The 20,651-nt window shown below is 50.2% G+C and overlaps 1 protein-coding gene across 1 annotated transcript in view; it reads right to left on the reverse strand.

The window, feature by feature from the left end:
* Window positions 1-19,909, reverse strand: part of MYT1 (myelin transcription factor 1) — a 34,456-nt gene extending 14,547 nt beyond the window's left edge. The window contains exons 1-12 of the mRNA XM_054218715.1: window positions 19,855-19,909; window positions 17,912-17,942; window positions 14,496-14,558; window positions 13,451-13,700; window positions 11,713-12,568; window positions 10,943-11,077; window positions 9,421-9,511; window positions 7,552-7,665; window positions 5,876-6,090; window positions 3,103-3,227; window positions 2,042-2,311; window positions 1,197-1,351 (exon numbers count right to left, since the gene is read on the reverse strand). Of these exons, the coding sequence (XP_054074690.1) occupies window positions 1,197-1,351; window positions 2,042-2,311; window positions 3,103-3,227; window positions 5,876-6,090; window positions 7,552-7,665; window positions 9,421-9,511; window positions 10,943-11,077; window positions 11,713-12,568; window positions 13,451-13,700; window positions 14,496-14,558; window positions 17,912-17,942; window positions 19,855-19,909 (2,360 nt within the window). The remainder of the gene's footprint in view (window positions 1-1,196; window positions 1,352-2,041; window positions 2,312-3,102; window positions 3,228-5,875; window positions 6,091-7,551; window positions 7,666-9,420; window positions 9,512-10,942; window positions 11,078-11,712; window positions 12,569-13,450; window positions 13,701-14,495; window positions 14,559-17,911; window positions 17,943-19,854) is intronic.
* Between the last annotated feature and the right edge of the window lie 742 nt (window positions 19,910-20,651).

Here is a 20,651-nt window from a genome sequence, read left to right on the forward strand (position 1 = left end):
GGGCTGTTTCCATCTAGGAAATTTCTCTACCCTTGTAATACAATTAAAGCACAGGAGGACTTCAGGGTTCTACCTCAGAAATTGCTATTCACATCGCTGCTGGGTTTTAACAAAGCCTTCAGAGCTTTGCGTAGGGCGGCTGGTCTGTGCTTTGCTCATTTAGGGAAGAGGCTGCTGCTGCTCTGCCCCCACGGATCTCCTCCCCGCCTGTCTGCTCCCTCAGCCTCCTGCTTGCGTGGCCAAATAACGAGCTGCGTTGTATAAGGTCAGCAAAAAGATGCCCGCTGACTCGTCCCTGTTTAACATATGGGAAGGTCAGACGCACAGGCCCACACGCAGCAGATCTGCTGGGATGCCTGGGAGGGCAGACCTCCCCATCCCGACCTCCAGACTGATCCCAACATCCCATTAGGTCAGAGGCAGGTCCAAGCTGCAGCGTTTGGGTCAGACTCTGAACATTAACTACTAGTTTGGGTATCAGGGTGGATGCAGAGCAACGCTCCACCTAGTAGAATAGACCTGGGTCTATATTTCCACCCACCCAATGCCACGAATACCCAGATGGAAGCTGGGTGAGGAGCTCTCTCCAATGTAAGGTGCAGCATGACAGCAGTCTTGCTGCAGCCCTGGTTCACATTTGGTGGCCCTGCAGTGTCACGGTGATGGGACCCATTGCTCTACGTTAAGCAGCCAACAAGTCCTGTTTTCCCAAGGAGGCACCTTCTGGTTCAACACCGCCATCGAGAAGGTACTGAGATCCCTTGGGTGCTCTTGGCTCTGCAGCATCACCCAGTGTCCCAAAATGAGGGGGCAGGAGATTAGACAGGATCCATCACTGTGCCAGAAACGCTCTTGCAGGAAAATACCAGCAAAACCAGTCCCTTGCAAGGAGGTTTCCATGTCCATGAATCCCAAGAGCACAGAGCTCCCCAAGAAGTCCCTTTCATAACTGGAGAGTCCGAAGGCCATGGGAATGTATTTTGCCTCAATGATCTGCACTTGGATGAGAATGGGATTTCTCTTTGAACTTTCAGTTGAACCACTTAAATGAGGGGAGACCAATCACAGTAAGAAAGGGAGCTACACTTCTAATTTTTAAAATGTATTTGCTAATAAACTTTGTCTCCTACCAGCCTGGCTGTGCTGGGTACATATTTTATACATTTTGGAGGAAGAGAGGAGGAGGCAGGACTTACGTGAGCAGCTCTTTCTTGATGTCCTTGGAGAGGAATTTAAGCTTGAAGTTGGTTAAAGTAACTTCCCCTGGGTATTTTCGTTCTTCAAAGTTTTCCTCCGACACTTCTTGCTCGTCAGCTTCCGAGGAGGCAAAAGAGTGAGCGGCAGGCTCTGACTGCAAGGAAACAGCAGGGAAAGTGGTTGTAGTGGGAAGGGATCCCAGGTTCATCCCAGTTAGTGCAGCATTGCCAACACTCCTGAACCCTTTGCAAGCGCCTCGCGGTACCCAAGCCAGAAATCAAATGGTCTGTACTTTCCCCTTTTTGTCAAACACATTTCTTCTATAAAGGGATTTACACTTGTCTCTCCCAAGGTCTCGAAGGGCTGGAGATCAGTGCAATCCCCCCATACTCATCCTCAGCAGCACCTGCCTCCCCAGTGCCGGGACACTCACCCCAGCCAAGAGGTAATGGCTGGGTTCCCCCACGTGCAAGGAGTAACATTAGTGGCATCTCCTAATGGCAGTTATAAATCATCCCGGGGAGCGTCACCAGGAGCATTACTGGTGCAAATGAGCTGAAAAGATTTACAACGAAGAAAGCAACGCAGACCCAGGACAACGCAAGTGGTGGGTTCTTCCTTGGCAAGAGCACCCCAATGTAACAAAGAGCACCCATGTTCACCCCAGGACAGCTCTGCCTCCTGCCTGATTGTCCACAGTTGATGTCTGGTAGCTAATAATACTTCTTTCCTAGGCTCAAAGGGCAAAGTAGGGGTTTGGGGAGAACGTAGGACAACTGTGAAAGCAAACATGGCATACAGTCCCCCATGAGGTGTTATTTGAATGTCAAGAGTCACCACTCACCTCTTCTGGCTCCTCTTCCCGCTGACGGTTTGGTTTAGTGTAGTCGATGGGCCCATCCCATTCATCCTGGCGGGAGGTCTGGCTGGACTGGGGGGAGGTCATGGTGCTGCTCGTGGCACTGGTACTGTTTTGGCGCTGGGACACATCTGGGGACTTCATGCTGGGACTACTGCTGCAGCTGCTGCTGCTGGGAAAGGTGCTCTCCCGTTTGCGGTGCTTGTTCATGCTCAAGTCCAGAGTCCCGTTTTCATCCACCTCAATGTCCATGGACTGAAAGGTTGGAAACATGCCCAGCGTTAGCAGCTGCCAGCAACTCCCTACGGGGATCTTACCCCGATTTGTCTTTTGCGCTGGGGGGGGGGCAAGTTATTCACGTCCCATCCTCTCCATCTTCAGTTGGAAGGAACTGAATGGAAGGGATGCTCTTTCATAAATATTGCAGAAACATGTCATGCAAATGCACCCCTGTTCTACCAGCAATGTGGCATTTTGACTCAGTTGCATCTAATGCCATTTAAGATGCCCTCTGGTATCTAAGACATCTGCCCAAGGCTGGGGGTGCAACAGGGGACTTCTGGAAAACCTGTGTTCCTCTGAAAAACAGAATCATAGAATGGTTCGGGTTGGAAGGGACCTTAAAGATCATCTAGTTCCAACCCCCCTGCCCTGTGCAGGGACACCTCCCACCAGACCAGGAGATCTATAGCTGGAGGTCAGACTAGGTGCAACTGAGGAATCTCAAATGGCATCAGATAGAGACCAGCGAGGAACTGAAACCAGCCCTAAGACTTTGCTTGGGAATGATGCTCTTCTCAGATAGGTAATTTGAACCACAATGTATCTCCATAACACACTGAGAGCCAAGATTACCTCCTCCAAACTGCATCACCCAAAGCCGGGAGGCAAAAGGGTGATACGTGATGAGTCTCTGCATTCCCTCTGTATTTCAAAATGAAAATGAAAGGAAGGGTAAAAAAAAAAAATAAAGGTGTTTCTCCCATCCCAAACTTAAAGTTTTAACTGGCTCTGCTGTGTGCTGGAGTGGTGGTCCCTGGGCTCACCTTGCCGGGGGCCTCTTGCTGCTTGGTGCTGAGATTCTCCGGCATTTCCCAGCAGCGGGTGGAGAGGTTGAGGATGGCAGTGGCAGCCATGTGTGCAGCCTCGGCGTCGTGGGAGTAGTCGAAGCCTGTGGAGGAAGATGAAGTGCTCTTCACGTAACTGCTGGAGGGGCTGTGGCTGGGGGAAGAGGCCTTTGGAAAAGGTTTGGCTGGAATAAAAAGAGAAGGAACAACACAAGGCTAATGTATAACCGGCACAGGCAGCGGGGAGAGGTTAAGTCAGTGTGACACAGGTAACGTATTAGCAGTTCCAGTCGCAACCTGTGGTTATTACCAATCCACGGCCTTTTTTGTTGCCCGGGACATGCGACAGGAGCAGTGCTGGCTGCGGCTTGTGCAACCGTCTCTCAGCGTGAAAACTCTGCCACCAAGTCCCCAAAACATGAGTGCTTTTCTTCATTAAAGCTACCCTTGGTGGAAGCAGTTAAAGGAGAAAGCTTAGAGAAGCTCCCTGGGTCTTTTTTTGTTGTCCATAACTTATCTGCAGAGCTGCCTTATGGGGAGATTTCTTGTAGCATGTTTGAAAACTTGCAATTTAAAAAATTACATTAATAGCAAAACCATAGCCATGAAATACGAGCTTCCGATGATGACACCAGTGAAATATGGATTTTCTGACAGCTGACATATCATTTAAATATGCCTGAATAACAGGATTTATTACACAGCCGCGTGCAGCCACAGCACCGCACTGTTACTGTGTGTCACAGCACGCAGCAGCGCAATCCTGGAGGTGTAATTTCTCTTTACACCCCATGAAATGAAAGCGAATATTTCCAAGGGTTAACCCACAATAAAACTTGCCCTAATCTGAAACCTGGTCCTGTTTAGGGAGGCCCTGACCCACCCACAGAGTCCCTCTGAACTCGGTAGTTTCAGTGGGTGCAAACCAGGGATCGTCTGATTTGGAACAGCCACGGGCTTGGATTCTGAATCAATTAATAGAATCTTCAGATTCCCAATTCATTTCACTCTGCCCTTTTTTGGGGGAAAAATCCACCCGCTTCAGTGGGAGTCTTGCTAGGGAAGACTTTGGCCTGACGATGGCGAAGCAGCAAGTCAACCTCGGTTGATGTGGCTACAGAGCACAGGGATTTCATTATTTCCATTACAAACTCGTAATATAAGACACTATAAAACGCTAATCTTCCCGAGGACTGCTTTCTTCCTCATTGTGTGCGTATATAATGCATATTGACATTAATGGGAGTTATGCACACACATGCAGGGGAATATAAATCCCTCTGGATGAAGATCTCTTTAAAATAAGTTCTCAGTGAAAGGAACAGATTTCCCTGCTATGATTGGCAATCATATTCATCTTGTCGCTTTGATTAACTCATTGGAGGTTTGCCCACATGGTTATTCTTGTGTATGGCTGCTTGTTTTCGAGTCCGGTTTAATCCATGTCTTTGCGGCGGGGTGCGGGTCTTTGCCAGCCCAACCCAACAGTATCCAGGACTGTGAGATGCCAATTTCAATTTCACACCGTAGGCTCAGAGATGCTTTTCTATTTCATAAGTATTTCTACCACTAATAGACTCGCAATCAGCAAATTAGTAAAATAAGTGATGAGAAAAAATAGAAAGGATTATCCTAGTGGGTCTGCTGGAATTATTTTTGTCAGTACAATTACCCTGAAAATTCTTTGCTAATATTGCAAATAACACAATCTATTCAGCAAGAGAATCACTTGTGCTGGGAAACAAATTACTTTTCCATCAGCCCTAACCCAGGATGACAGTGGCAGTTGTGCTCCCTGGCCTCCATCCAATTTCATTGTCTGATCCTTTACAGATTTAGTACTGTAATAAAGGGCGCTTCCATTGTAGTGCAACAACCGGGATGCTTTCAAGTACGAGCACTTTTTAGAGAGCAGCTGCACCAGGATTAAACAGGATTGTGGAAGTGGGATTAGCCAGACAGAAAGCCCTCTTGAGGCTGCTGACTTCTGCAAACTGGGCTCCTAAATCTTTTTTTTTTTTTTTTTTTTTCTCAGAAAGATGTCTTCAGGTGCACGTTTGGTGTCAGAGGGAAGGAGGAGGTTTAACCTCAGGCGGCGCCGGGCTGGCTCTCCATGCAGCTCCTGACAGCCCGGCCCCTGAGGGTTTATTCAGCCATTTCGTTTTCGCCCCCACTTTCGTTGCACAGCGTTGTAACCAGTGCAAGGTCCTCGGTACCGAGCAGAGGTGGGTGGCTACGACAGGAAAGAGCTGGGGGATAAGGGGTGGGTGATGGATAGGTAGCAGAGCTAGAGAGCCGAGCACAGCAGAGAAGACGAATGGGTGCAGTGGGTCATATATAAGATGGAAGAGAAGAAAACTATAATCCATTTAGCTAGATGAGGAAAGACAGATCAATAGATATGAACTGCAAAGCAACGGGGACCGACTGAGGACAACTATGTAACTTATCCCACCTAGAGACATCACTCAGATTAATGTTCCCGCCACTCGATGCAATTCTTCCCAAAGCCAAAGCGACTCTCCCCCAGGCAAAGCTTTCCCAGCAACCATGGGCTCCTCTCTCCACCAAAGGTGGGGACCTTGGGACCCAGCTCAGCCTCCCCATCCCCATTTCTCTCCCTGCTCCACAGCAGCAGGAGCACGGTCCCAAGACTCTTCCATCAACCCAAATCCACAATCCCAAGAGCCTCGCGACACATTGAGAAAGGCAGAAAATGCAAAACCCAGCCCAATCCCTGCTCCCAACTTACATTTAAAGGCTTTAGGTGAGGTTTCGCTAGTCTGAATCTTTGGGGCAAGCATGCGTTTGCCAAAAACCTGAGCATCAAAACTTGCATAATCGAAGGTGACCTTGGAGTACTTCTCCAGCTCCTTGGCCAGGTTGGCCCGGGGGGTTGCTGGGACCATGTTGGGCCGGTAGTTTCCGTACTGAGGGATCTCCAGTTGCTTCACAAAGCACATAGGCCTGAGGATGAAACAACGAACAACAGTGATTTCTCCTTTCCTCAACGAGACGGCTGTTGGGAGGGGACCAGACTTGATGGGGACATATAGCTGCACCTTGTCGCCGAGGGGTTACTAGGGAAGAGGAGGCAGCAACAGCCCTTTTGCTCTCCCTCAGCCAGTCATCTGCTTTGGGTCTTTTAGATGCCTTTTGTATTTTTCCCCCTTTTTTTCCTTTCCCGCCCCCCCCCCACCTCTTTTTCTCTTTCTAAGCAAAACACCAAGGTGCCGATCTCATCCAAAACGATATTCTTGCAGGCTGCCACGGCGTGACAGCATTTTCCGACAGCAGCAGAAACTTGGGCATCGCTCATTTATGGGAGCACGGCACAGGACGGCACACGAAGGCGTGAGGACCCCCCCAGTTTAGCTCTGCTCCCCCCTGAAGATTCATCACCGAGGCACCAGGGCCTCTCCTCTGCCTGCAGAGTCCCTCTTGAAGACCCGCTTCTGCTGGGCGGCCTATCATGAATCAATTTGTCTTGCATATAAATTGTATATAAATGGCCTATTGTTATTCTCCTTCCCGTGACCTCTTTCCACCAGCGAGTCCTCGGAGCGGGAGCTCCTTGGAGCATGGACCGTCCTCGTGATGCGCTCAGAGCGTTCTGTGCCCGGCGCGGGCTCCGCTGCAAATAAATAAGTAATCGCCCTAAATGGCCTTTCCAAAGCACCCAGCGCCGGTGCACCGGGGTGCTCGGCAGTCCTGGCGAGCAAATAAATACATTAATCAGCCCCCGGTGCCTTTGTGGGAGTGCTGCTTGGGGCTCGTACTTGCGGTTTTTGTCCTGCTCTCGTTGCAAAATAACTAACCATATTACAATCCATCTGTAGCCTCATGAATCACATCAGCTACGGAAGCCAGCATCTATCAGGGACATCCTTAATGTGAGACAGCCCTTTCTCCCGGGAAGATAGAGACGGGCGAAATAACAAAATAAATGTGACTGGTTTGGAAACGAGTGGCAGGTTTCTCTCCTCTGAACCGTGCGGGCAGAGGAAGAAAAGCCGATGGACTTAGGCGAAACTGCCATCGAGTGATTTATATGTAGCCTAAATCTCCTCCTCCCCCTCCCAAGCCCACCCTACTTATAATGCTAATATAATAGCCATCATTCTCTGGCAGTTTGCATTGCAGAGCGATCGGCACAAATGCCTTCTTGCTGCACTGGTAAAACCCTTTGGCCTGTAGCCTCAGCATTAATTGATGCTACAGAAGCAATTCATTGTCCTCAATGCCCTCCCTGGGATCATCAATTAAACATCTCCCCACCTTGGCGAGACCTATGATCGTAATAACAGGACTCAGCAGTATCAAGATCCAGCCGGAGGCAGCGGCAAGGGCTGCTCCGGCGAGCAGGGCACGGCGGGGAGGGCTGGGGCAGCGCGGGGACGCGGCGCGGGGCTCCGCGCTCTCATTTACCTGAGTATCCGGTCGGAATTGGAGCTGGTCTTCGAAGGATCACCAGACTGGGTTTGTTGCTTTTCATGCGATTTGGCTAATTTTTCAGCAGCAGCAATGGGGCACCCAGATAAACTGAGAAATGTTTGTTGGGTTTGTTTTTTTTTTTAAAGAAGGAGAAAAAAAGAAAAGAGAGAGAAGGAAACCAAGCGTGAGGGATGAGCGTAAAAGTCTTCATTTCAGGGACCCAGAGCTGCACTGTGCCCCTGAGAAAAGTGTTTGCATTTAAAGGTTTTTGGTTTTTTTTATTTTCATTATCCTAGATTACTTTTAGTCTTGGCAAGCAGCAAAGCAGCAAAACATCAAGTGCAAAATCTCTCCATGATGAGCCCCGGAGCTTCCCCAGTGCCCGGAGGTGGATCAAGGAGGCAGCTCCCCCAGGCTGAGCGCAGCAGGGGCAGAGGGGGACGGGCTGGTTTCTTTGAGTGGTTTTAGCAGTGAAATGGCATTTTTGATTTGTATTTATTTGGATCCGTTTGAAGGGAGCCTTCTGAGGGGCACTTGTGGGGAAGCATTTGCACTTCTGATGCTCGCGGCCACCGCGCCGGTGCCTGGGGGAGGTGGGGGGCTGTAATGGCTTCTTCTCGCACGAACCCTACGCGTGAGCCGGGCTCTGCCTCTTCAAGACCAGCTTGGCTCTTACAGCGATTGCTCAGGGAAGGTAAAACCCGCCCACAAGCAGAGCACACACACTCCCAGCAGATCCCAAGCCATCACGGGCACCTTCATGGCTGGAACAGCCAGCACCGAGGGACCCCCACCTCAGCCCCACGCAAAACCCAGGGCTACGACCCCGCCGGGTCTCAGCCCAAATCATTGTTCGCAAAGCTCACTCCATAACTCACTGACACCAGTGGATCACCTCGATCTCACTGTGATCACTTGCTGCCTGCACCAAACCCAGCTTCTCAATTAACCGAGCAGATTTCACTAATTTTCCTCTAGCAGCTACGGCTACGACAAAGCATCCACCAAGTTCCTCCACGGCTGGACGAGTAACAACACAAACTCACCTCACGCCTGCAAACACATCAACATCCACAGAGCTGTCACACTCTGACAATTATGCTCAAGAGCAACGTATGGGAAATCATAAATTCATGAGAGCATCCCTGTAGCACAAGCCAGTCTGGCTTTTTGGAAGGCTTCTAGCTTTTGGGAGCATCATCCACTCCGCTTGCAGCCTTCCCGTTTGTAAAAGTGCTGGGGTTTGTCCAAAGCCAGAACATGGGGTATAATTACAGATCCCAGAGTGTGACCCCGTCCCCTCCTGACCACATCTGCGCTGAGGTCCTACAGCACGAGGACACAAATTCCCAGCTCATCAATATCGCGGACTAATTTCAGCCTAAATATCGTGGAAATGTCTAGAAATCCAGCAAAGCGCCATACCACCAAACACAAACTTCACCTTCCAGTCAGCCACACCAGGCACCCCCTGCTTCCCCAGCACCAAACACCTCTTCCATGAAGACCCACCTGCATCTACCCCTCCGCAGTCCCACCTGGGAGCCCGGAAGCAATTGCTCTGCTCTATTCCCAGCCAGAAGACACTGCCCCGTCTTGCTTTCCCATGTTATTGTCTTAGGGTCATAGAATCATAGAAGGTTTGGGTTAGAAGGGACCTTAAAGATCGTCTAGTTCCACCCCCCTGCCCTGGGCAGGGACACCTCCCACTAGACCAGGCTGCTCAAAGCCCCATCCCGCCTGGCCTTGAACACCTTAGTTACACCATCTCTCAGTGCAAGAGTAAACCCAACATCTTTTGGGCTGGTTGCCCTCCCGCCAGCCTTGCCCTGGCCATTATGGAGAAGAAATCGAAGCTGGTACCTCCTGTGCGTGTTGCGGTTGCTGTTGACGTGACCCTGTCCTGTGCAGCCTGGCGTGGGGCATTTCAACACGTTCTCGTGCATCGCCAAGACTTTGGAGCGAGAAGGAGAAGGGGGGAGGGGAAGGGAAGCAAAAACAACTTGATAAAAATCAGAGACAAATTAAAAAAAAAAAAAAAAAAAAAAAAAAGACAGAATCATCAAGACTTCTGCGCTGGTTTCCTAGAAATCAGGGAACGTGAAATGCTCTAATTAGAATTTGTCTGTGTAGAGAAAAAAAGATTTCCAAGGCAGCGGTGCTCAGGTCAGCACTAGATTAGCGTCTCTGCCCACAGCTTGGGCTTTCTCCTCCTTCGCTGATTGCAATCCCGTTCTCCCCCCCGCCCCGCCCACCACCGTTTTGGAGCCAAGTCTCCCAATTTCAGGTAGTTTTAAGTGATTGAAGTTGTATCTCTGCTTTTATCCTTAGGACTAGTCTTTGTTTGATTATTTTTTATTTTTTTTTTAATTTTAATCTTCAGGATTATTGCTTCCTGCAGCGCTGACCTTAAAAGTAAAGAAAATAATTTGATTTGCAAGCCTTTCTGAAGCACACAGCTTCTGTTGCTTATTTATTAATGTTTCTTCTTGCATTCAAGCCTGTGTGAAGGTAGCTCTACTTTCCCCTTGTTTCCTGCAGTTCTGTGTTCATGGCAGGTCTGCAACTTTTGAAATTACTGATAAGGAAGGTCTCTTTTTTTTTTCATCTATTATGCTATTATCGTAAACATACAACATTGATTTTTATGTATATGCACAGGGAAAGCTATTTGGGATGCTGGTAGAGAGGTAGAAATAAAATATCTCTCTATGCCTATATATCTAAAAATCTGTTATGATGATGATAGATATTTTCTGTGAAATAGATGAATCTCGATGTAGAACCTTGTGAATTTTACCGTGATGAGAGTTTAGGGGGAGACTCAGCTATCCTGCGCATCCGAACGACTCCTCTCCTTTGCCGCACAGCAACACCTTGACCACATTTGGACGGCGAGAAACAACAGTTTCCCCTTCTTCCCAACATGATATCCCAAGCAGGGAAAAACACGTGATGACACTCAGTGTAAAGATGGGAACTGCTTGGCACACCTCTGGAGGCGGGCAGTCATTTTGAAAGCACCTCTTTGATTTTCAGAGAAGGGACCTCATTCTCCACAGGATGGTGCTAAAAATCTTTAGGAAGGGTAGGACTTCCTAGTAATCTCCATGGCGTTTCCCATGAAGAGCAATAACACTTTGGCAGATAGAAGCATCCCAGAGCAACTTGTAAAAACACCATCCCATGCCAGAAACTCTGTTATACCCTAAGGATTAACATCAGGCTTGTGTTAGGGACGCAGTCATAAAATTCACATCGTTTGGGAATATTTGGAGTGCTCATTGGCTTTGAGACAGCTCTACCGATCAGGTGTGAAATTCCCCCCAGGAAATAAGGCTTCAGACTCATTTAAACAACCCTTGTTATCCCACCATGTACTCACTCTCGGGAGGGATCCTGTCTTTGTGCGGACAACCAGAGAGGCTGCGATGGTGAGGGTAGAGTCCCGTCACGTGGCCGGTCCCATCGCAGCCAGGAGTCGGACATTTAATTTCTCGCTTCTCAGGTCTTGAGGGATCTATGGTGGGGAAAGGGCGGTGGGAAGCAGGTTAGCAGATTTGGAGGGGAAGAGGTGAAAAGGAGAGAAAAAATTGCCGAGGGTGCTTCCCACCACTTTTCCAGTCAAACAGGGAGAAACCTTGGGTTTGGAGGTTTGGGTTTGTTTTTTTTTTACTGAAGGGGGAATTGTAACACTGGAAGTTTTGAAATTTAAAATCAACAGAGCAATTTGAGCGCTAAGCCAGCGAGGAGCATGGAGCTGCTCACAGCCACCAAGCGGGCAGCCTGGCTCAGCGCCCGGGGCACTCCGCAGCCCCTGCCAAGTCCCTCGTGTTGCTGCGGTGGGACTCCTACCACTACTTTAAAACCCACTTGGATTTTAAACCAGCTCTACCACTTAAGCTGAGATTTTCAAGGCCAACTGGCAATTTAGCCAGGCAATTCCCCTGCTGAGGTGTAGAGGACACCATCATTTTGTGCATTTACTGTTGACCTCTAGGATGTCCCCCTCGCTCTGGGCATTGAGGATTTGTGGCTAAACTCCCTCTTGTTGGCTGTGAAACCCCCCAGCAGCCTGGTTCTCATGGGGTGCTGAGCAGACAAATTCGGCTGGGGACGGGAAGGAAGGAGACACGCGAAGGCTCGTCCCCATACCTTTGCCGTAGTAGCTCTTCCGGATGCTGTCCAGCGGTTTGCTCTGTTTCTCGTCCACCTGGAAATGCTTTACGTGCTCTCCTGGCAGCCGGCTGGGCTCCCGCACAATTTTCACCTGCTCAGCCTTCAGCGCAATGGCTTGTTCCAGCAGCCCCAGGTTCCCCCTCGTCATCATGTCATACATCTCTGACTCATCGGTCACCGCTGATTTCTGGGAGCGGGCATCGTCATCTTTGTCGTCGTCCGACCGGACCTCCACGATGACCGAGTACTCGGGCTTCGGGCTGAACTGCCCTTCACAGTGGCTTTTCTGGGTGTCCTGAGAAGTGTGAGGAGCTTCTTCGCAGATCACTTCAGGAGCCATGTCCTCCTCCTCTTCATCCTCCTCTTCTTCTTCCTCTTCCTCATCCTCTTCCTCCTCCTCCTCCTCATCTTCATCTTCCTCCTCCTCGTCCTCATCCTCTTCTGCTGCAGCCTTTTGCAGTTTGCAGGACTCCTCGCAGTTCGCATCGTCCCGGTGCTCCGAGCACAACTCGCTGCTGCGTTCGCTGGTGACCTCGATGACCTCCTCTGCATCCTCCGTCTGGATGATGATCTCCTTGTCACACTCCTCCTCCACTAACTCCTCTCCCGCATCCTCGTGAACCAGGTGCACAACGTTGGATGGTGGCTTGGAGCCCTGCAGCTCAGCTTCAGGCAGCTGCCCTTCGATGGCGAGGGTTTCCTCCGCTATTTGGCCTAGGTTTAGGAGAGAGTTGGCGATTATTTCTTGATAGCTGCTATAGTTGGCCTTGCTGGGCCCAGACGTACTTGTTGCCGTGTTTTGTCCATAATGGGTTGATTTTGCTGGGCTTCTCTCTGAGGGAATAAAACAGGAGAAAAGGGGGAAAAAAAAAAAAAAAGGAAAAGAGGAAAATTAAAAAAAAGAGGAAAATTAAAAAAAAGAGGAAAATTAAAAAAAAGAGGAAAATAAAAAAGGAGGAAGAGAGAAAGGAAAAAGGAGGAAGAGAGAAAGGAAAAAGGAGGAAAAGAGAAAGGAAAAAGGAAGAAAATAAAGTAATTACATAAGCTCGTAAACATCTCTTTGTCTTACTTAAGCTTAATTGAAACCAGAGTCTGGCTGTTATACCCCCGGAGCAGCCTAATTTATTGCATTTAGGAATGACAGGTAGAAAGGGAATTTCCATGTAGAAGCTTTCGTGGGACTCAGATGTGCGCGGCTTCCCAGCCCCCCACTGTCGGCAGCCATCTGGCTCCATCGCTCCCAATGCTCCCCAGACCAGGGGTTCAAAACCAGGTCCAACACAGTGTCAGGACCCCGGCTGGACACCCGGCTCGTTTGACTGTCACTCCTCCTCTCCGATAGCATCTGGATCCGGCCAGGAGGACGGCTCCTGCACCAAGGAATCCAGCCGAGCCCATCGAGGCACCGGTGCGGGACCCCGGCTGCCTTCCCCGCCGTCATCTGAGCCACGCAGCGAGCTCCTCTGTGCTTGGCGTGGGTCCTTCCCCAGGGAGCATCCCTGATGGAAAATCGCTCATTTTTAAGACACCAGAGACAATCTGTGCGTATCCCCTCTCAGCTTAACCAGAGCTTTACCGTTGTGCTTCCAGCGAACGTAATAATTGAAGGACCCATCCTGTACATAATTCAGAGGAGCTATAACTCCTGGTTATTAACACTCCCTGCCCTTTATTCATCTGCAGAACACAGCTCTGCAATCAATAATGATAAAGCACCTTCTGCCGGCTCAGGGCTGCGGGTCTCCTCCTGCTCCACCGCCTCCGCCTCGTCCTCCTCCAGCGTCCCCTCCGACTCCTCGGAGCCGGACTCCTCCTTCGCCTCGGCCTCCTCGCTGCCGTCGCTGTCGACGTTGTAGCCTTCATCCAAGGCCAGCTTGAGCGGATGGGATTTTCTCTTCGACACCAGATGTTCGGCCTCCGCATCCTGAAGTTTCCTCTTCTTTGCTAGAGGGCAGCTCTGTAAACTGCGGATGGGATCAAGGAGCAGAGAGGAGGCATTGCCGAGTGAGAAAGGCATGGCTACGGCATCTGAGCTGGTTAGGCAAAGGCAAGGGGGACAAATACGCAAATACTAAAGAAAAAAAAAAATCATCCAGCAGCCCAGATTTTTAGCTGGTTTAACCCTCCATGGCCAGAAGATCTGCTCTCAGACCTCAACTTTGGGCAAATACATCAACTTTTCTCAGGAGTCAGCGCAAGGATGCTGGGCTCACTCCAGCAGTCTGGCCCACGGGTAGTTAGGTGTTGTCCAGGGAGCAGCAGGACCAACAGCTCCCAGTGCTACTGTTGGTGATGGCCACCAGTGCCACCGTGAAACCAGGCAGGGCATGCAGTACTGGCCCCTGGGGCATGTCCACCAACTGCTCTGATTTCACCATTATAGAGCAATGAAAGCCATCAGTTAAGGCTGGCATGGACCCCAGGGCAGCCAGCGTGCTCCCATTTCCCCTTCGTGTCCATAGAGACACCAAACAGACCAAAATCTCTGCCTCCGACAGCTCCCATCAACCCCAGGCACCTGAGCCAGGTACATCTGCCATGGTTTGGGGTCTGGGGGAAGGCTACTGTCAGCCTGGTGGAGCCGATCCCCCAGGATCCCTCATGGACTGATGGAGAGACAGAAAACTGGCTCTTTGTGGGCAGATTTGGGGCAGGTGAGTTGGGTTGCTGCTCTGAACCAGCCTCTCTCCAAGTGAACGTCTGTCTGTGGGTTTCTTGCTGGCATTTTTCCATCCCCGCTACCTCCAACCCAGCCTCACCTTCTGTGTCTTGCATACTTTCCACGGATGTGTCCTGAGCCGTTACAGCCTGGGGTTGGACAGCTTGAGAGGGAAACAAGCAGCCATCAAGAACAGCAATAGGCCTCGGAGAATTCATTTTTAATTAGGAGTGTATAAACTGTGGTCAGTTAAACAGGTCCTGTGCCCAAGGAACAAAATAACCGCAAAAGAAAAGATAATTTCCCTCAAATGGTTCAGCTTGTCCCCTTGAATTCCAAGTGAGGAGGGCAGGAGAGCAGCCTTGCAGCTTGCTAAAAATTAATGAAATGACTCACCCCATTTAATTAGATGAACGGTTCATTATAGTTTTATGAGTATGTTTAATTAAAGATTTGCATGTGTAAGAGCAAGCTTTTAAAAAGCAGACAACTGCTGCACTCTGCTTCCCCACTGCCACCCTCTATTTTTCTTTTCCTCCGGTGCAGGAGGAAAACATGGGCTTTTCCCTTATTTGATGGCTTAGCAGGGAACTGGGGTTCCTTGAGCTAAGAAGTGGGTGGCTTTTGGGAAAGGGCGGGCTGGGAGGGGATCGAAGATATTTTAGCCAGCGTATGTTGGGTGGAGATCACCAGGACGAAAATCATGAAAATCACTTTTGGGGGAACGGATAGGATTTAGGTGACCAGGTCTCCCAAATCCCGGCGTTTGTTCCTGCTGCTCTGCAGAAGAGGATGAGTTAAGGACTTCCAGGGAGCTGCGGGCAGCGCTGGCAGCTGCTGCTGCCTTTGCCGTGGGCTGCATCCCTCATCCTGCTCGCTGCATCCCTCGGCACGGGGCCGCGCGCCTCCCCTGCAGGGGTAATTAGCCCCAGCTCCAGGAGCTACAAGGGCTCCAGATAAGAAGCATTAAAGCAAACATTTTCTGGCAAAACCAGATTATGGCATTGATTATAGGATGCCCAAGTGACTTGCCTGACGTCTAAGGAATTCTGGAGGCATGTAGGATTAATAACCTCATTTAGCACTGTATCACCCTCGGCCCGGGAAGTTGGAAGCGCTAATGAAATCTCTTGATGACAGCGCAAAGGGAGAAGGCATCGCCAGCCCAGAGGGGACCTGGCCAACCTGCTGTTCTCGGAGTAAAAGACACGGGACAACATTAAATAGTACCAAGTGCCAAGTCAGGCTTTAGGGACTCAATTCCTGCTCTCAGCAGAGAGCTCAGCCCTTGCAGAAAGCTGAGGATAAGGAGGATCTGAGCGCACTAATGGATGCAGCAGCTCTGGGTGCACCGGCGGGTTATTAATGGCTCAACTCCCCAGAACACCGTGCACAAGTCAGATCGCTGTGTTCAGAGAATATAATTCAACCCAAAACCAGGACAGGAAAAGGCTACTGAACTGTCAGGGGAGTAGGAATCCTTCCTTCGGGGAGACCGGCTTTCTTTAGCTTAGCAAAGCTAAAGCTAAGAGGTCAAATGACAGCAGTGTGTCCCCTAAGGGGACAGAGCTTTCTACATGAGGTGGATAAGTGGCCGTGGGTGTAAGCTGCGCCTCCCGGCCCCTCCAAGGTGAAGTCCTTCCTTCCTGCTGTCCCCTTTCCTCATGGCCCAATTCCAACCCAAGATGCTGAGCATCCTCCAACGCCATCACTTGAGGGACGGCTCCCACATTTTTTGGCGTGCACACACAGCCCGAGCCCCGCCGAGCCTGGGGTCCTGCCCCCCAGGAAGGCATCCCTTCCCCAGCAAAGCGCTCCGGGTCGTATATAAAAAGATCTCGTCCCGCTAACGTGTGTAACTGGAAGAATTGGAAGAGGGAGATCCCGCCTTCGCTGCTCCCCCTGCTGATGATCTGAAAGTCTATTTAATTTTAATTGCCCTCAGTCATGACTAAGGCCGCTCTGTCCTGAGCAGCCCCAGACACACTTTAAGCAACTACATGCCGCAAGACAGGGCGCTGTTTATGTTACCAGTGACTTGCCTGAAAAAGGCCTTATTCAGTGGGAAACAAGAGCAGCTCTGATGATGTTACAGGCTTTTATAAGCTTTCCTGCAACAATTAAAGCTGATTCCTGCCCACCCCCCCCCTTATTTTTGATGTGGTGAAATGAAGCCTGCACTAAAAAGTCAGTGGGAAAGAGCCAAGCGGTTCAGCATCGAGGTTTTCCGAAGCAGGTGGCAATTTGGGACGTCTCTGGCTTCGGTGTGTCACTTTTAATCCCTTTAAAAAACGCCAGCACAGAGGTGATGCTCGGCGTGCTCTGGGCCAGGCTTTCCCGTCCCTGCTCTCCTCTGGGGAGGTTTCATGTGCTTTGGCAGGAGTCCCGAAAAGAGGAAAGGGACTTCGAGGTCTATTAAAGCTGCTCTCCTTCCCCGCAAGAGCCACTGCACCGACCTGCTCTCCCCCTCTCCACAGCCTTGGTATGCTTGACAAAAGGGCCTCTTATTGTTATGCAGACGATGCCCTGCTTCCAATTAGTCGATTAATCGTCCAGTTAATCAGGCAATTAGGTGACAGCTGCAGAGATGGCTTTGTGGAGCGCTCTGTCCTGCCCCTTATATATGTCACCTGCTCCAATTACCACCTCCACTCAAGTGTTCAGCAATAAAAGTTGGAGAAGTGGCATGCCCGCCGCTCGCTCCTCCCGTCTCTCCAGAGTAATAGGAAAGTGGAGGAGCAGAAATGCTCTGAAATTGGGTTGGTTAAGGTCCAATTACTCTTTGACACACACGGCTTTCTAACGGTGGCTGCTAGAAAAGGCAGCCCCCGCTATTAACGCCTGTCCAGGTTAAAGACTCCTACCTCTTGCGTAAGCCCTTGTGCGAGGTTTAAAGGGAGCTTAGAGATGGGGGAGGCTGTTATTTATAATGAGAAGCTCTGTAGGGCTGCAAAGACTCGCTCCGGCTCTTTTGGCTGCTGCTGTTGGCATGCCAGCGCTGCTGAACGAGTGACAACAGGACCTCGGTGACTCAACGGGGGACACGGGGCCAAAGGAGGAGCATCTGGCACAAGAAGTGATGTGACACAGCATTGTTTAGGGGCAACAAGAGGATGTAAAATATATGGAAAAGAAACTCCGGTTAGTACGGTGTTGCCCCTAATAGTCTTGCAACACAGAACGTGGGCATCAGGTTTTGCTGGGGTTTAGATCTGGGGTGGGACAGAGGGCGGCTGGAGGGTCTCACGTCTAACGTGACCCATCCAGAGCTCCTGTTTTCATCCCTTTAACTCCTACAGTTCCTCTAATGTGCCTTGTCAAGTGGTGCCCCGAGGACTTGGACACCAGGAGATGCCCACCAAGACTTCCACCCCATTAGTCCCATGGGTTTGCTCCCCTCACCCAGGTTCCCAAGGCTGTAAAGAGCTGCAGGGCTTCGCCAAAGCCACCCCCAACGCGGGGCCTCATCTCCATCCCTCCCTCCCTCCCACCGCCGAGGAGGAGCAGGGTCCTTACCTCACCTCCTGGCCGATGAGCTCCGTGGGCACTGGGCGAAGGGGCGGGATGCAGCAATGGAAACAAACACAAGGTCAAAAACGCAACAGGGATGCCTGCTCCCCCCCGAGACATCCCCCTCCGCCAGGGGATCCTCTCCTGCCTGCAGCTGGGTTTCTACTGCCGCCTTGGGCATCCCAATTGGGAAAGAAAGGGCAAATCTATCCCGCCATCACTTACGACATGCCAACCTGTAGTAAATCATAATCCTGCCTTGTAAATCCTCACGCCTGTGCTTAATTTCAAGCACGTGAGTGTATGTTTGCAGCATCAGGGACTACCTCTCTCTCTAAATACATGACAACTTTAAAGTCAATGGAGGTGTACTGATATATGCACATATAACTCAAACACTTCTAAGTAAAGACCAAGTTTTCTCATGCCTTCTTCTCCATGTTTGCCTTTAAAATATGTTCCTGGATTACTTTTTGCACAGTTCTCTGCTCTTTTGCTGCAATGGCCACATTTACCTCTGTAACATCTACAGGCACAGCCACATTTTTGTCCTCCTCTTGTCACTGATGTGGGAGCCCCTGCCTGTGTTTGGACACACGGTAGGGGATGTATTACTTGGCTTTTAGGGTAAACAAGAGCTTGTAGGGTTTTTAGGGATTATTCCCCACTTGTGAAAAGAGTACTTCTCACTGCTTACAATAACAACACACAACAACATCGCAATGCTGCTGAAACCTTACACCCAGCCAGGAATCCAAATAATCGGGGGGGGGCGGGAATAAATCACAACACAAGTCTAAATTTGCCCAGGCTAAAAACCATAACGCGTTTGCTCAATTTGTTTGAGCTAATTGGGTTTCCTGGGATCCAGCTCCCGGTGGGATGACTCACAAGCTTCAACAAACTGGAGGCAGTGGCAAGTCCCAGGGTGTGTGCAATAAATTACCTTCTCACATCAAGAAACCCAGATTCAAGTGTGGCGAAGGCAGGGTGCGAGAAAATAAATAGAATCAGGGAGCTCTCATTAGCAACCTGAGCGAGCACCTTTATGTACATGCCACAAAGCAATAAAACCCAAACATCCAAGCTCGATTCAGCACAATTGGCAGCATCTGGGCTTGGTTTTGTTTATAAAAAGGTGCAGATGCTGAGGAGAGTGTGGGTCAGGACAAAGGAAGGTGGTCCAGCCCAGTCGTGGTCCCTGCAGGCATCCCACTTTTTCAGCCAGCCCCCTTCCTTCCTCGCTTCCAGCCACCTTTGCAATTCATCAAACCCACGGCCACAAAAAGGCACCGAAATGGAGAGGCTGGTCCGTAACCATCACGGGTGGCCATGGGACCACCCGAGGGGACACTCTGTGCTCCGTATCAGAGCCCTTCGCCTTCTCCCAGAGAGAAAGCATGCAGAGACAGACCTGCACGGGTTTGGGTTGGGTTTTTTGTTGTTTTTTTTTAAAGTCGGGAAATAGATAGCAATCAAGGGTTGTATTAACGAGTCGTTTGTCCTCACGTCCCTGCCGGGGGACGGCCCCGTTCACTTCTCCAGCATGCACTACTTCTGCCAGGCACTCTCAGATGTGCAACTTCAAAGCCCCTGGCAGAGTGAGCATGATGAAAGCCCCAGGAGCTGATCTGAAGCTCCAGCGATTGCGATTCCCCTAAAGCAAAGCATACAAAGGGGCTTTTTTTTTTTCCCCTATTATTTTTTAATTTTTTTCCTTCCCCTGAGTGTAGAGGATGAGGGTTAAATATTACGAGAACCTGTAAAGGTTTGTCCTTTGGAGTTTTCCAGGTTCATGGACGGATTTTAGTGGGGCTGGAGGTGGGGGCAGTGAGCATAATTTAAAGAGTTAAGCCTGGACCTGAAAAAATCAAAGCCCGATTGGAAGAAGCAAAGTGCAGGAGCTCAGGTCTGTACGTCCCCACGCTGGGGGATAACCAGCTGCTCACCTCTGATAGACTTCGACCGTGTGCGTGCTCTCTTATCGTCATTTTCTAAACTCATCTGGAATGGAAAGAAAAAATAATTGTTGAAAGATAACAAGAAAATTATCGTTGAAGGACCATCTCACGTGTGGCCGTTGCTCTGTGTAAATACCTGGGCGGTCAGGGAAAGCTTTCCCGCGTTTTGGAGACAGAGCTTTCGTGCGCTGATTTTGTCGCTCAACCCATAGTGCGCAAATTTAGCAACCTTAAATTAATTTCCGTGTCCTGGGACGCAACGAGGACTCTCTGCTGGTTGGGTACCGCGGAGGGACAAACACCCAGATGTGATGGCCTGTGATGGAAAACGGCTGCGTCTGAGATATCACTTGTCACAGCCAGAACTGATTTCTCCAGACTTACGCCACAGAAGTGCTGTGAGCGAGTAGCTGGCGCACGTAATTGTTCAGAAATCTCTGAATATGCAGCCGAGTTGATCTCGTTCCCCGAGAAGGGCAACTTTTTGTGTAGTGCCCTAAAGAGCAACCTCTCCTTTCAAATTTGACACAAAAAGGGTTGCATCTAAATAACCCCTGCAACGTGGACATCAAACGGGAGGGTCTGTGGGGAATACGGGCATGAATAAGTAACATCGGGGACTTCAAAGTGCTTGATATTAATTAAACATCACAACGTGCCACACGGTAGCGGGAGGCTGAAGTGCAGCCCCCTCTGGGGTGCAGCGCGGGGTCTTCACCCACGTCCCAGCGTCCGGGGGGAGCTTTGAAATCAGGCTGCGCCTGGATGTGGGGGGCAGCGAAAGC

Source organism: Rissa tridactyla, chromosome 12 (genome assembly GCF_028500815.1).
Source record: "Rissa tridactyla isolate bRisTri1 chromosome 12, bRisTri1.patW.cur.20221130, whole genome shotgun sequence".
NCBI classification, from domain to species: Eukaryota; Metazoa; Chordata; class Aves; order Charadriiformes; family Laridae; genus Rissa; species Rissa tridactyla.